At 36.0% G+C, this 16255-nt stretch overlaps 2 protein-coding genes across 3 annotated transcripts in view; one reads left to right on the top strand and one right to left on the bottom strand.

The window, feature by feature from the left end:
- Ift80 (intraflagellar transport 80) overlaps positions 1-3456 on the bottom strand; it is a 142164-nt gene extending 138708 nt beyond the window's left edge. Inside the window, exons 1-2 of one of the 2 annotated variants that reach the window (XM_071615516.1) lie at positions 3337-3456; positions 145-190 (exon numbers count right to left, since the gene is read on the bottom strand). The gene's annotated coding sequence lies outside the window, so the exon portion shown is untranslated. The remainder of the gene's footprint in view (positions 1-144; positions 191-3336) is intronic. The other variant, XM_027934018.2, reaches the window with a different exon arrangement.
- A 413-nt stretch (positions 3457-3869) lies between these two features.
- Smc4 (structural maintenance of chromosomes 4) overlaps positions 3870-16255 on the top strand; it is a 33319-nt gene continuing 20933 nt past the window's right edge. Inside the window, exons 1-6 of the mRNA XM_027933651.2 lie at positions 3870-3968; positions 4980-5120; positions 5934-6112; positions 6538-6729; positions 8389-8565; positions 14674-14838. Of these exons, the coding sequence (XP_027789452.1) occupies positions 4985-5120; positions 5934-6112; positions 6538-6729; positions 8389-8565; positions 14674-14838 (849 nt within the window). The 5' untranslated portion in view covers positions 3870-3968; positions 4980-4984. The remainder of the gene's footprint in view (positions 3969-4979; positions 5121-5933; positions 6113-6537; positions 6730-8388; positions 8566-14673; positions 14839-16255) is intronic.

Genomic DNA, 16255 nt, shown 5'->3' with positions numbered 1-16255 from the left:
GCAACAGAGATTATCCAACAATTAGCCCAAGACTTTTATTCAAATAAATGATGGGAAGAGAAGTCCTGTTTACATTTCACTTTAGCCCCACCCCCTTTCATTTTAGAGAATTTGAGGCTGGAGTTACTACTGTAGATATCTTACCACAGCAAGGGGAGATCATGGAGGTACCAAAGGCAGCATGTGGAAACTGAAAATGGCAAGTAAAGCAAGTAAAAAAAAAAAAAAAAAAAATATATATATATATATATATATATATATATACACACATATATATATATATATATACATTTCTATCTTCACTGTCTCTATCCAACTTATTAATTTGGAACAGTATTCTCTATTTATATACTATATACATAAATTCATATTTTGATTTATTAGTATCTAATCTATTGAAATACTTAGTTACAATCTATTTAAACATATATATATACACATACATATATATATGGTGTTTTGTTTGAACCCTGAATCTGATAGTTACTTACAGTCAGGTTACTTTTTCCCCCTCATCCTAGAGATTGAGTCCAGAACAATCAAGCACTCTACCACTAAGGTACATCTAGCAACTGCTAAGGTTATCACCTAACTTTCTAATTATGGGAGACAATTTTTTTTTTCTCAAAACAATTTGGATTGGGTTTTTTGTCAATTATAATCTAGGGAGGGTCCTATCTTAGACATTACCCAACATTTCTTCTTCACATATTCTAAAAATAGATACTTCCTCAACATCCTTGCTAGCCTCTTTCTACTTATAACCTTAAAAATGTGACTTATTCTTAGTATTCCAATTATTCTTAAAACACTACCCCATTTTCTCTCCTGAGGTGTATTTTCTTTTCTTTTTTTTTTTTTAAGAATTTAAACTTTATTTGTTGTTGATTATTTGTTTTTATGTGGTGCTGAGGATAGAACCCCAGGCCACACCTGTCCTAGGCAAGTACTCTACCACTGAGGCACAACCCCAGCCCTCCTGAGGTATATTTTCTACTGCTGCTGCCAACTGTAATTCCAAATTCTACCCTCTGGAAATAAAAACATACCCATCCTTTGCCAGGCCCTGACAGGCCTGTAATACCAGCAGCTTAGGAGGCTGAGGCAGGAGGATCCCAAATTCCAAGTAAGCCTCAGCAATTTAGGGAGGCCCAGTGAGACTCTGACTCAAGATAAAAAATAAAAGGCTGGGGATGCAGCTCAGTGCTAAAACACCTCTGGGTTCAATACAAAACAAAAACCCATCCTTCAAACTGCTATTTCCAAAAATAACAAAAAAAAAAATTTTTTTAACACTATTTCCAGAAAAAAAAACAAAAAACTATTCTACTTCCTAGCTCCCATGATTTTTAAATTTTGCTTCAATTGGGGCTTTTTGTGATAAATTAGATGAGAGTTTCAGTAAGATTAACATACTAGGAGGCTTTTTCTTTTAAACTGGGGATTGGACCCAGAGAGCCTCAAGCTTGCTAGGCAAGCACTCTACCAAGCTACACCCCCAGGCCAAAGGGCTTATATTATCATGAGGAATATACATTTCTATCTTCATTGTCTCTATCCAACTTATTAATTTGGAACAGTATTCTCTATTTATATACTATATACATAAATTCATATTTTGATTTATTAGTATCTAATCTATTGAAATACTTAGTTACAATCTATTTAAACATTTACTCATAAATCTAATTTCACAATCTCTGCAACCTTTTTAGAAGGTAGACAAAATATTTATTATTATAATGATAACAAAAATGTGCACTTAAAGATATAGTACTGAGTCAATACTGGGCACCGTGGTGCATGCCTATAATCCCAGTGGCTCAGGAGGCTGAGGCAGGAGGATTTCCAGTACAAAGCCAATCTCAGCAAAAGCAAAGCGCTAAGCAATTCAGTGAGATTCTTTCTCTAAATAAATACAAAATAGGGCTAGGGATATGGCTCAGTGGTCTAGTGCCCCTGATTTCAATCCCTAGTAGTAGTAGTAGTAGTAGTAGTAGTAGTAGTAGTAATAGTAACAGTAATAATAATAATTATTATTATTATGACTGTCAATAATAATAATAATTACTGTCAATGTTTATTCAGAGACCCCAGTCTCCCAAACCCACTAAAATTCTTACACTTGGGGGTAGTGTCCTTCCTCTCCGCTCTTTTCCGATAATTAACTGAATCTAACTTTATGCTTCTCAGTGCAAGAACCATAATATATTAAGATCAACAAAGTAAATTCATTCATAAAGATTTTTGCTGCTTTAACATGCTAGGTTCTAAGTATGCAACAGTTTTGTTTTGTTTTGTTTTGTTTAAGGATGCTAGCAACTCAACCTAAGAGTTGTTGAATAAAAAGCTTACTGACGGGAATCAAATCAACTAGTGGTTCTTTAACACTGCAGGAGATTTAGGATCAAGTTTAAGAATCTGATGAAAATTGTAGGAAAAACTAACTCTCCAGAAAAATGCGTACAGAGAGTTTTGTACACAATTTGAGGGGAAATTATGAACTCTAAAAACCGATCACTAGCACATCCACAGAGTTAAAGAGCCACTAACAGCCAGACTGCAGTGCCACAGGCCTGTTAATTCCAGCAACTCGGGAGGCTGAGTGAGGCAGAAGGATCCCAAGTTGAAGACCAGCCTTCTCAACTTAAAGGGGACCTAAGCAACTTGATGAGAACTATCTCAAAAAAAAAAAAAAAAAAAAATCATGGGGCTGGGATTGTAGCTCAGTAGTTAAGCGTCCCTAGGCTCCATCCCTAGTAGCTTGGGCTGGGGGGGGGGGGGGGGGGGGGGCGCGCCGAGGATGCGGGGCGCGGGGAAGCCACCAACAAAACCAAGTCCTCTGGGAACAGGAATTGTCATACTTGTTTAATGATCCTGATTATGCCTTGCACAATGCAATGTATACAAAAGTTACTTAAGAAATATCTGATGATTGGTAATTCCCTCATCAAGATATGATGAAGATGACCACCGCAAACCGTTTCTTCCATTATGAGCTCTTCAAACAAATGATTTTTAAAAGTCCGAAACTCACCTTTACTAAATAACTCGAAAACCATTATTTTGCTATTCACATGTGGACTACACGACCATTCATTCACTAGTCCAGGTCATCTCTTATAGTTGCCTTCCCTCTACTCTCTTCAAACTCAAGGATTCCTTTTTGATATCCAAAAAAGCCCAGCAGAGAGCCCCACAGCCCCTGCCCCCCGGGAGACAAAATAACAGATGCACAACGAACCACACACCCTCAAGGCGAGGGAAGGCAGGTTCCTGGGACGACTACGACTTCCAAACCCTTTCTTAAAAACGTCAGAAGGTGAGGACATTTACCTCAAAATCCAAGAAAGCAGCGGTTACTGCTCCTACAGCTGTGGGGTCAGTAATAGAGAAGATTCCCAACCTTTCCGTCACCATAGCGACTTCTAAGCTCTAGGTTTTCTCCCTCTTCACGCGATACTTCCCAGAGGCGCGTCATCCGAGCGGGCCCGAGACCCCACCCCTAAGTGAGCCCGCCCTCTCGTTAAGGGGCCTTATTGGACTACCGAGTGTGGCCTCTAACTGCGGGAGGGGCCTTCTCTATATTTTTTTCTCTTCTTTAAAATTCGCCAGGTTGTGTTTTCAAATGCTATAGTTTCAATAACAGTGTTCCTGGTATAAACCACAGGGAACACATTTCCTCATTTTTCCTTTCCACCGAAAAACCTTTCCCGGGAGTTGGGTCGCTTCACGAATTCGCGCATGCGCGTGAAGGGGCAAAAGATGGCGGTGATAATCGCCGCACTTTTTTTTTAAATTAGTGGATCCCAGAAATCATTGCGCGCATTTGTAACGAATTTCCGTTCGAGTTTGTATTTTAGGCGCCATTTTCGAGTGAAGGACCTGGAGCCGAAGCAGCGGTAGGAGCAGAGGGGAGTGGGCCTTTATAGCCGTTTCCAGCCCTGGTTGAGTGGACTGTCCCGCAGGTAACGTACTTCTTTTCCTGATACGGTTGTCACACTCCTACTTTCTGCCCTGTCCACCAGCGCCTGGAAGTTAGAGGCCTTGAACTAGAGCAGCGAAGTACGGGGTGAGGAGGCTGCTACTGGGAGATTCTCTCACTGTCACCCCTCCCCCCCCTCCGGCCGCTCCCTGTGGCTGGGGCTCTCGCGCGCTTCTCCCTGGCGCCACTTCTCTGAGCTGCGTACAGCGTCTTTTAGGGTGGCTCTAAGTCTCTCGAATCTCTTCTCAGAAATCCTGGTCTCACAGACCGGCGTCTCCTCTGACCCCCACCTCGCGTTTCCCAAAGGACTAGTTACCGGGTCTGACCCTTTACTGGTTACTGGACTTACTACAGCCTAACGGGACTCCAACCCGGACCCCAGAGAGACAAACCCCAGTTACCGCAAAATTATTGTCCCCGACCAAGCCCTGCCGGCGTCCAATTTGGAAGTGGCTGTTGGTCGTTGCCAGCTTCGGCCATACTTCCCGGTGGTACTGGGGAAGAGACCTAGAATCACCCGGGCGCTCTAGACGCCAAGAGCTAAATGGCGGGGAGAGGAAAGCGGGCGGGGTCTTTACTCTGGAAAGGGTTGATGGCCATTCAAACCTGAAGCTCACAGGAACTCCTCTAAAAAGTCGGTGCGCTTGCATCCCTAGTCCGAATAGCGTGGGAATGTCAACAAATGTCCGCTACTGGAGACGCTTCGTTTAGAAATAGGCTTGAGTATATTCTTACATTGGGAGTGGACGGGTGGAAGCCCTTAAAAAATAAAAAGAACCTTAGCAGTTTGCTAGATCGTTGATTTCCAGGCACGTCTAGGGTTTCCCACCTACATGCCTTCTTGGCGTTCGGGGCTTTCTTGTCGCCCTCTTCTTGAGGATTCGTCGCCTCTGAGCCGGATTTTAAAGTGCGACTCTCTCGGAAACGGATGGGGTGGGTAGTAATCAGGATGGGTTTTGAGAGCTGACTTGCTCCGGCTCTTCCCCGACCCCAGCGATCATGCCCCGTAAAGGCAACCAGCCTTCCACCGCCCGCCGTAAAGAGGAAGGGCCGCCGCCGTCCCCGGACGGCACCGGCAGCGACGCGGAACCTGAGCCTCCGACCTGCCGGACCGAGAACCAAGCTGAACCCGCAGGTGAGCTAGTGACCCGCCGCGACTCGGTAGGAGCGCGCGCCTGGGCGCCAGAGCATGTCATTGCCCAACCCGAAACAAGCTGTGGTTGTGGCACACGGGCAAAAGGCTGGGGTTGAGATCTGAAGACCCGTTCACTCCCTTAGAGTAGCTCTAGAAAGCCTTTCCGCGATTCAGGGCTCCCGTGCAATTTCCGCGTAACGGTGCTGGAGGGGGTGGGGGTAAGCAAACAGATTCAGTTGTGAATTTCTCTTTGTGGCATTTTGGAATTTATATTTCCGCTGAAATCGGCATGGTCAGCCAAGAGTTAGTAAGGTTTATTTTTTTTTTCCCCCAGGCAGAATCAATATGACTGAACATGATTAAAAGTTGCATGACCCTAACCTCACCTCCGTGGTCTTAGATTGTCTTTAAAGGGAAGACGATGACTTTCTTGAACCTATTGTAACTTTTTGAGTCCGGTATTTGGGTGATTTATGAAACCCATTTGACACTGGCGCTGAAGCTAGTGAGTTTTTCAGGTGTTCAAAGAAACGGGGAGTTAAGTCTAGAGCCTTAGAGTTTCAGCTTCTGTTCAGAGAAACCGGGAGTCAGTTTTTGTGGTTTTCCCAGATTTGTTTTATGATGTGTTTTGACTTCTAAGAAGTATACTGTAGTTCTATAGAATTTTAGGACTGGTGGCATTTCTTCCAAGAGTTTGTTGTTTTTTAATTAAACCAAGCTAAAGGATTTTAAATATTAGCCGGCAGTAGTCCTCCGAACTAATAGTATTAACGTAGGCGTTTTTTCCTCCTTTCTTGCCTTTGATTGACTCAGAGACTCCAGGTGAGGAACTTGATAACAGAAGTTTGGAAGAGATTTTGAACAGTATTCCTCCACCCCCACCTCCAGCAATGACCAATGAAGCTGGAGCTCCTAGGCTTATGATAACTCATATTGTAAACCAGAACTTCAAGTCTTATGCTGGGGAAAAAATTCTGGGACCTTTCCATAAGGTATTTGCCCACTTCAAGTAACTATTGTAAAGGAATATAGGATGTTTCAGTTTTCTAACTATTCTCTCTCTCATACACGGTGTGTTGTTTCCTTTGATTTTAACAAATGAAATTAGCTTTTCTGTATTATCTTTTGTGCCTCTTTACTATAAAGATCTCCTCAAAGGAAATCCATGTTTTTTAAAGGGAAGTATTTTCCTTTTATTAGAATGAGTTTTGTGAAAAGTGAAATAGAATTATAACATTTTTATTTAAGATGTTGAAGCTTATGATAGAGAACTCGAGTTGTATATCTTCTAATAAAGAAAAGTCCTTGTAGTTTTTAGTGTGGATTTAAAAAGCAGGCAGTTTAAATTTAATCAGTAGTACTGGTGTGATCTTTTAAACTTTGAAAAAAAAAATCTGGTTTTTTGTTTTTAATGCAGCGTTTTTCCTGTATTATTGGGCCGAATGGCAGTGGCAAATCCAATGTTATTGATTCTATGCTTTTTGTGTTTGGCTATCGAGCACAAAAAATAAGGTCTAAAAAACTGTCGGTACTAATACATAATTCTGATGAACACAAGGATATTCAAAGTTGTACTGTAGAAGTTCATTTTCAGAAGATAATTGATAAGGTAAGGGTTTTTTTTTTCTATTTTAAGTACAAGCAAGGAAAACAAAGGACTTATTGACTCTACATTGTTGGCTTAAATCAGCTTTTTTAAAAATGTTTATGTAATTAAAGCGTAGAGATTGATGTCATTTTCTGCATAACCATTTTTTCTTTTTGGAAAGTGGTGGTGTCATTAAATATAAACTAAAATTTTTAGCCACAGAAATGAATTATGAATAGCTCATCATAATCTTTACCTTTTTGGAATAAAACATTGAGCAGTTTTAGGATCCTGGGTGCAAAATAGGCATTGTTATTACAAATTTTCTGTTTTTTAAAGTTGTATTTTATTGCTTTAAAATAAATTATCTACACTTGAAAATAACAGTTGATTGATCCTATCTCCATTATTTCAGTGCACATTAAATTTGTGGTCCTAAGAGAACTTTTTCTCAATTTGAACTACAGTGATTAAGTCCTTTTGAAATTGAAGAAGGTCAAGCTAACATGTTTGCTTTTTAGAAATACAGATGATCATAGGTAAAGTGTCTATTTAGGTTATTCACATAGTTGTTTTGGTATTGTGGGGTTTTTTTCCCTCTCATCTATTTAATGATTAACTTCAGGAAATTCATGGTTCAAAAATTACTAAATGGAACCTAAAAATAAAGGATTCTAATTACATAATGAAACAGGAAGCTGACTTAGCTGTTGTTGGTTTTTGTTTTTTTAATATAAAGTGATTTAATTACAAACAAGCATATATTTTAATTTTGCTTCTTAATACAGTTTATTGTACAATTTTAATTAAAAAGTAGATTGCCCATCATATTTTATTCATTGCTTATTACATTTGATTCACCTAAAGTTGAAAAATCATAGCTTCAATATGACAACTTTTAAGAATAAATGAGTTTTAGGGGAGGGGAGGGGGGATAGGGAGGGCAGCAGAATACAACTGACACTAGGATTGCTGTATGTATACACGTGGCTGTATAACCAATGTGATCCTGCAATCTGTACACGTGGAAAAATGAGAATTCATACCCTATTTGAATCAAATGTATGATATGTCAAGATCATTGTATTGTCTTGAGCAACTAATAAAAAAAAGAAAAACAGTTAAAAAAAAAAAAAAAGAATAAATGAGTTTTAATACTAATGGAGAATTGAAACTTAAATTTTTTTAAATCCGGGAGATTTAATTGTAAATTTTTTACAGTTCTTTTTACTTTCAATTAATGTCACGTTCTTTAATCCACCCCCAATAAAGTATCATCCTGTTACTACCTGTCTTTTTCCTTGAATTATTTCTTATAGCTTTTTGTTGTTGTTTGTTTAAAAAAAAAGTGGACTAGAATTACAGTCAGTCAATAGCATGATTTGGTTTGAATATGGTGGGGCGCCACTCTTTCCAAATATGTTTTTTCACTTGTTTTTGAGCTGGAGTTTTTTTTTTTGCTTGATTTGATTTTGGGTTTTTTAGAATCTTTGAGAGAGGAATCAAACAACTTAGAAAAGTCTCTATTCTCTCCCAAGTGAAGTTATTTTTGAGAACTATTGCTAGTTTGTGTGCAAGTAATTCATAGAATTAATTTTAGTATGAAAGGAGTAAAATTTGAAGCTGACCTGTGACTTAATACTAATAGCTGTTGTCTTGTTTTGTTTTTCCTCAAAACAGGAAGGGGATGATTATGAAGTCATTCCTAACAGTAACTTCTATGTATCCAGAACGGCCTACAGAGATAATACTTCTGTCTACCACATAAGTGGGAAGAAAAAAACATTTAAAGATGTTGGAAACCTTCTTCGAAGCCATGGAATTGACTTGGACCATAATAGGTTTTTAATCTTACAGGTAAATTTATTAAAGACTTAACAGTGTTTGTTTTCTAGTAAAGCTGGGGGAGTTCTATTATAGGATAAATCCTGTGTATTTGAGGCCTTAAAGTACTGTAGCAGCACATCATGGTTTACACACTACAGTCAAGATGCGAATCATTATTTGCTGCTCTAGAAATTTAAGGAAATTCATTCAAAACTATATTTTCATCGTCACATGTTTAGTTTATATTTGCATGGACTGACATACTTGTTCCACTCTAGCAGCACGTAAATATTGGCGTAGTAAAATATATATTAAACACCAATATTATTGTGCTGCTTTAGTGTGACAAGGACATAGCAACTACATTTGTTTGTATTTCCTTTTAAGAACATTTTCAGTGAAATTTATTATCTTTTAATAGTCTGTCCTTTTATTTTCTAATATAGTGAATAAAAATCTGCATAATCGGTATTTGACAAATTTCTCCGTAAGTTTCTAATTTATTTTAATCTCCTTAATAGTTATCTGTAAGTTGGTTTTCTTTTTTTAAAGACATGTCAGAATTTAATACCTGATATTAAGTTGATTTTTATTGGAAAATTTGTATTTTTTAAGTAAAGGAATGTTCTACCAACATTCCTGGCAAGAAAAATTCTCTTTTCTTTCTTGTTTCTTACCTTTCAAAAAATACATTTATTTTTATATATTTATCTAGTGTAAATCTACAGCTTTGACAGATGTTTTTGAATTCTTATTTGATTTGAGGGCATCTTCTTATTCCTGTGTCCTATCCAGGATTACTAAGAGCATAATAAGAAAAGCAAAAAACTGTTTCTTTATGCAGAGATTAATATACTTAAGTGTTTTAAAGTGGGGATTTTGATTGCATACTAAATGGTTTTGGAGAACGACTGAGTGTTCCCAATGACAAACACAAAATGTTAGCACCTGTTTCCATTTTAATATTTAATAATAATAATATTTAATGTTTTCATTTTAATATTAGGAATACTATGTGTACTTAGGTACTTTTAAAAATACTGCTTTTAGATATACATAGTATACAAGACCAATCAATAACATTTTGGAATAGCTTTTTAGTATCTTTTATTCCAAGGTAAAGTACATTTGTAGCACTTTTGTGACTTCCAAACATTTATAAATGAATGTTGAGAAATTAGTTGCAGATATATACACACAAACATATATACACAACATATATATGTAAAACAATATTTAAATATACGTAAATGTGGAATTTACATATTTTCATGGAATGTGGAATTGGGGTGTTTGGTTTTTAAATCAAAACTATTCTGTGGACTTTTATATTTAGGTATCTTGATCTGATCAAAATAAAGTGGACTGCGTTTTAGTTTTTCTAAGAATATTTTTTTCTCTGCAGCTTTTTTCCATATAATTTCATAATAAAGAAGGTTAATGATTTCCCATAGAAGTACATAAGAATCTATAAAATGTCTACTTTATATTAAATATATTCTTCTAAAGTACGTGGGATGGATACCTAAGCCATTTGTTAACCTTTTTCTGTGCTTTTATCAAATTGTTTTGACTACTTCCCAAATAATATCAAGGCAAACCTTCTGAGTTAACACAATTTATAGGTAGGGACTTTAGAAAAAAGTTTGAAGGAAAGTGGCAATAGTTTCTCTTTTTTTTTTATGTTTTGCTTTTGTTTTTTATTTGTTGTTCCTTATCAAAATCTTAAGACTTTTACATTAGGGATTTAAAATATTTGAAGGTAAGTAAGATTATGACTTTTATTATCTTCTCACCCACTGATTAACGTTTATCTTGAAAAAACTACCCATGACTGGGAAGGATGAGAGATTGAAGCTAACATATCACCATCCAAGATATAAATGATCACTTTGAATAAACTATACAGACCATTTTAAATAGTGGTAGTATTTTTTAGAATTCCATGAAGGTTTTTTAATAAAAATGTATGGTGTTTATATAATGGTTTACTGGATTTTGTAGGGGATGGGGGGAGGTACTAGGAATTAAACTCAGGGAACTTAAGTACTGAGCCACATCCCCAGCCCTTTTTACTTTTTTGAGACGGTGGTTAAGGTGGTTAAGGCCTGGCTGAGTTGTTGTGGTTGGCATTGAACTTGAATTCCTCCTGCCTCAGCCTCCCAAGCCTCTGGTATTAACAGGCATGCTTCACCACACCCAGCTAGGTTTAGTGGGTTTTGTCAAGGAAGCATTTTTAGTACTTGGATCCATTTAAAATCTCATTAACTGTTTAAGAAATGTCCCAAATGAGGCACTATGCTAATATTCTATAAGTAATATAAAGATAAATTCTTTTTCTTGTCTTTAGAGATATTTATACATGTCCACAAAAAGAATTAGATGATGATTGACGATTGTATTTTCCATAGGGAAACGTACATTTTCCCTTTTTGTATATTAGCGTGCTTTGGTCGCATTGTAATAACTTGGTCCAAACAAATAAGGTTCTATTAGCTCTGTATAATATTTCATGGGTAACTATGACCTATTAACTGGATTGAATTGATTTTGCTCCATTAGTTAGTGCATTTGCTTCATTCAAGGGTAAAAGAATGAAAACCTGAATGCTTTTGTTATATTCTAGAATTAAAGTAACAATTACTGTCTCTGGAATGTTTCTGTAAACTCCTTAAACTACAAGTATTGGCAAAAGTTTAATTTTGTCAGTTTGAAACTTCATATGTCTTATTGTCTTTATATTACAAACAAAATATAGGTTAGCCCAGTTTAAAACAAGAATCAAGGTTTTTTGTTGCTGTTTTGGGGGGTTTTAGGTTGTTTTTGTATTTGTTGTTTGGTTTGGGGGGTTGTTTGTTTCTTGGTATTGTTATTGTTTTGTTTTTTGCTTTTCTACTTTGAAGATTGGGTTACCCTAGATCTGAATTGTTGATTATCTGTCATGTATACATTTTAGATACTAACCTGGGTGATTTGGTTTCTTGGCCTCTGGTAGCTTACAAAAAGCAAATTTTAGAATAAATTGTACTAGAGTAAGATAAAGAATAGTTAATCATTTATAGTGCAGTGAATAATGGAAAAAAATAATATTTTTAAGACAAAAAAAATAAAAGCCAAAGGTAGAAAGGTACATAGAGCTCGGTAGACTACTTGTCTGGCATGTATGAGGCCCTGGGTTCCATCTCTACCCCATAAAAGTGCAGTAATCCAAAACCATTTAATTTTGATACAAACACCCATATTTACTTTAATCATTTTGGGACTTAGAAAAATGTTTTATTATACCTCATTATTTCCTATAGTTCATGCTTGTTAAAATTTGGATAACATATTCATAAAAATAAAGGCTCTTCTCCCTAATCATTTCCTCTTATTATATTTACTCTTTTGTGTGTGTGTGTGTGTGTATAGTGGTTCTGGAATTAAACCCAGGGCCTCATACTTGGTAGGCAAGCAAGCACGCTACCTGAGCTATTTGCCCTTGCCCAGACTAAATAACTTAAAGTGGGTTTGTTTTATGTTTTGGGGGGGGGTGGTATGTTTTTTGTTTTGCGTTGTCCTTGTATGTCATTGTGCCACTGCTATTCAATTTGGAATCTTGATATGAAAGTAACTTTTAATTCAGGTTAATTACTTCTGAAATTCATTGAGCTTATTGCATTAAATGAAAACTTTTATAATTTCACACAGGAGAGGTAAAGTTTTCTTAAAAAAATAATAAGTGGTCCTCCAGACACAGATTTTGCAGTAGATATCACAAATGGGAAAAAGGATTAAAAAGTAAAAGGTAGCAAGGTAGAGAACATCAAGGAACACAGCCACAAGAAAAATTCTAAGTTGTTATGGGAAACCACAGAAGTCCTAATAAAAAAGACAAGTAAAGGCCTGATTGCTCATATCCTATTGGTTTGGTAGTGCTAAGCTAGTAATAGGATAACTATTTTTTTTTAATGCTATATAATATAATCTAAAACAAAATGTTACATGAGACATGCGGTGGAATTGTTTTGATTCAGAAAGTGAATTTGTCTTTTTTTTTAAGTGGACAAATTTATCAGATGGGAGGAAATCAACTATATATCCTTCATCTTATTTGGGGAGGAAGGAACAGGTAATCAAAACAAGCAGTTTACCTAAAAGTTTTACCTAAAACTAGCCTGTTTCTTGATAGCTGTATTTCTTCAAGAAATAATTTGGCCAGGAAACATGTAAAGCTAGTAGGAATATTTTTATATATAAAATGTTAAAATGGACTCCAGCTTTGGAATATTTGAAAGATCTAAACTTAAATGATACATTATGGGGGTAAATAAAGAACCATCTACAACTAAAAAAAAAAAATTTTTTTTTAAATGGTACATTATGGCCAATTGACACAAATTTCCCTTGGCATAATTTTTCTTTGTCTTAAAAATTGCCTTTCAGAAATTTAATTTGAATTAAGAAGTTAATTAGAAATCAGGTGTCGGTATTGTTTGTCAGTTGGATTTTAAGCACTTAGCCAAAAAGATTTAAAACTATGATCTCTAGATCAGTGGTCTGGGAGTAGTTCTTTACTATCCACCTCCCCTAGGACAACTGGAGATATTTGGTTTGTTACAGCTAGTAGAAGGCAAACATTACTGACATCTAGTAAGTAGAGAGCAGAGGTGCTATTAAACATTTTTATAATGTCCAGCAGAAATCACCATGTCAAAGAATCTCCAGTGCAGAGTGTCAGTAGTGCCAATTGATAAACCCTACCTAAATAAAAACTTTGAATAACACCTGGTGGTGACCAAAATTCATCCTAAAACTTTGAGCATTCTTTCATGGTTAAGTCTCGCTTAAAACTTTACTGTTCTGTAAACATTTGGGAAGAATCATAATTAAAAGTAGAAAAAAATGGTGCTGGTAAACAAAAGTAGCTACATGTTGCATTTTATATACTGATTCACACATGATATACTGAATGCTCTGAATAAATAATAGGCCTTTTGGGCAACAGTTTCACTTTATACTTGATTATATAATGCTAATGGGTTATCAAAGTCAAAAAGTGATGAGATTTTAAAATGAGTTGTTTCACCTTTTTTAAAATCTTATGCTGAAACTTTTGTTTAAATATGCACTGTCATTAACAAATTTTATAACCGATTTGTAAGTTTGAATCATACAATGAGAAATGGGAATTGCAAAGATATTAAAATGTGATTTTTACTTTTTCCCCCAATTGCCTCCTTGTACCTTTTCTTCTATTACATAATAGTAGAAAGTACAAGCTGGTAAGAGACTTCTATGAAATAGAGTAACAGCATTTTACCTGAACATGTTTAGACAAAAGTTTTCTCAACCGTCAAACTAAATAGCAGTCAGCTTTGATCGTTACTGATTGTAAACTTTTGTTTTTCTCCTTGTAATTAAACTTCATAAATACGAATGTGTTGCTAATCTAAGATTTTAATTACAGTTCAAAGTTAGATTAGTGATTGTAAACAAAGTTGTCCCTTTGTATATACCAATGTCATAAGTATTCTGTAGTCGAGATGATCTGTTGAATTTTTTATTGCAATGAAAAATAGATAATTTTACCAGTTTAAAAAAAAATAGGTAACTCCTATTTAAGTTTTTTTGTTTTTAGAAAATAGAACATTTAGTTTTAGGCATCCTATTTTTCACCCTTGTTGAAGAATTCCTAACATCAAGTTTATGGAGAAACTATATATAAAGAGAAACTATAATAACCACCTTGGGGCAGGGTTCCTTGTACTATGAAGTGTCTTTTTGAAAATTATTTGTTTTAGAACAGAAGCACCATTTTATTAATAGCTGGTAATGTTGCCTCTATCATCAAATTGCTGATTATATGCTTCATTAAATTTCAAATTTAAATATTGTTTCATTTATGTTTAATGGACATTCTAAATCAGGAAATATCTTTTGGCTTTGTATGTATATATAGTATACACTATAATATTTTAAGAATTTATGTGAGTATGAATACACATTTCTTATCCCTGATGTAAATTCTCTAAGCCACTTGATGAGCCTCATTTAGTTCTTCATTACTATTAATTGTTAATTGAGTACCCCAAAATCTCACTGAAGACTGATTTAGCTAAACATATACAATGATTTGAAATATGACTTTTTTTAAAGGGTGAAGTTGAACAAATTGCTATGATGAAACCAAAAGGACAGACTGAACATGACGAGGGTATGCTTGAATATTTAGAAGATATAATTGGTTGTGGACGGCTAAATGAACCTATTAAAGTCTTGTGTCGGAGAGTTGAAATATTAAATGAACATAGAGGAGAGAAGGTAAATCTTCACTGAGTCAAATAGTCTTATTATAATTCATAATTAAAGAAATGTTTATTTTAGATTGGAATTTCTTTTTTTTATATATTAGTTACACATGACAGTATGGTGATCTTGACATATCATACATTTAAATCAGATGGGATATAATTTCTCATTTTTCTGAGTGTACAGGTTGCAGAATCATATTGGTCATACAGTCACATATATACACACAGTAATAATAATGTCTGTTTCATTCTACTATCCTTCCTATCCCCCCAACCCCTCCCCTTCCCTCCCATCAGTTCTCTCTACCTAATCTAAGGTAATGCTATTCTTTTTTTCTCACACATTCATACATGTGTTTTGTATAACGATGAGGGTCTCCTTCCACCATCCATGCAATTCCTCTTCTCCCTCCTTTTCTTTCCCACCCCTCTTCCCTATATAGAGGTAATCTTCTTCCCCTGCTCTTCCTCCCTACCCCATTTTGAGTCACCCCCCTTATATCAGAGAATACATTTGGCATTTGTTTTGGGGGGATTGGCTAACTTAGCAGAATCTGCTCTAATGCCATCCATTTCCCTGCAAATGCCATGATCTTATTATTTTTTAGTGCTGAGTAATATTCCATTGTGTATATATGCCACTTTTTGTTTATCCATTCATCCGTTGAAGGGCATCTAGGTTGGCTCCACAATCTAGCTATTGTGAATTGTGCTGCTATAAACATTGATATGGCTGTGTCCGTTTTTAGGTCCTTTGGGTATAGTCAGAAGAGGAATACCTGGGTCAAATGGTAGTTCCATTTCCAGCCTTCCAAGGAATCTCCATACTGCTTTCCAAATTGGCTGTACCAATTTGCAGTCCCACCAGCAGTGGGTACCTTTTTCCCCTGCATCCTCGCCAGTGCTTATTGTTTGTCTTCATCATGGCTGCCACTCTTACTGGAGTGAGATAGTATCTTAGAGTAGTTTTGATTTGTATTTCTCTGATTGCTAGAGATGATGAACTTTTTTTTGTATATTTGTTGATTGATTGTATATCCTCTTCTGAGAAGTGTCTGTTCAGGTCCTTGGCCCATTTGTTGATTGGGTTATTTGGGTTTTTTTGTGTTTAGCTTTTTGAGTTCTTTGTATCCTAGAGATTAGAGCTCTATCTGATGTGTGAGGGGTAAAAATTTGTTCCCAGGATGTAGGCTCCCTATTCACCTCACATGTTATTTCTCTTGCTGAGAAAAAACTTTTTAGTTTGAATCCATTCCATTTGTTAATTCTTGGTTTTAATTCTTGTGCTATAGGCATCCTATTGAGGAATTTGGGGCCTAGTCCCACGTGATGGAGATTAGGGCCTACTTTTTCTTCTATTAGACGCAGAGCCTCTGGTTTAATCCCTAGATACTTGATGCATTTTGAGTTAACTTTTGTGCATGGTG

This window comes from Marmota flaviventris, chromosome 8 (assembly GCF_047511675.1).
Source record: "Marmota flaviventris isolate mMarFla1 chromosome 8, mMarFla1.hap1, whole genome shotgun sequence".
NCBI classification, from domain to species: domain Eukaryota; kingdom Metazoa; phylum Chordata; class Mammalia; order Rodentia; family Sciuridae; genus Marmota; species Marmota flaviventris.
This window is presented reverse-complemented; position numbering and strand designations above follow the sequence as displayed.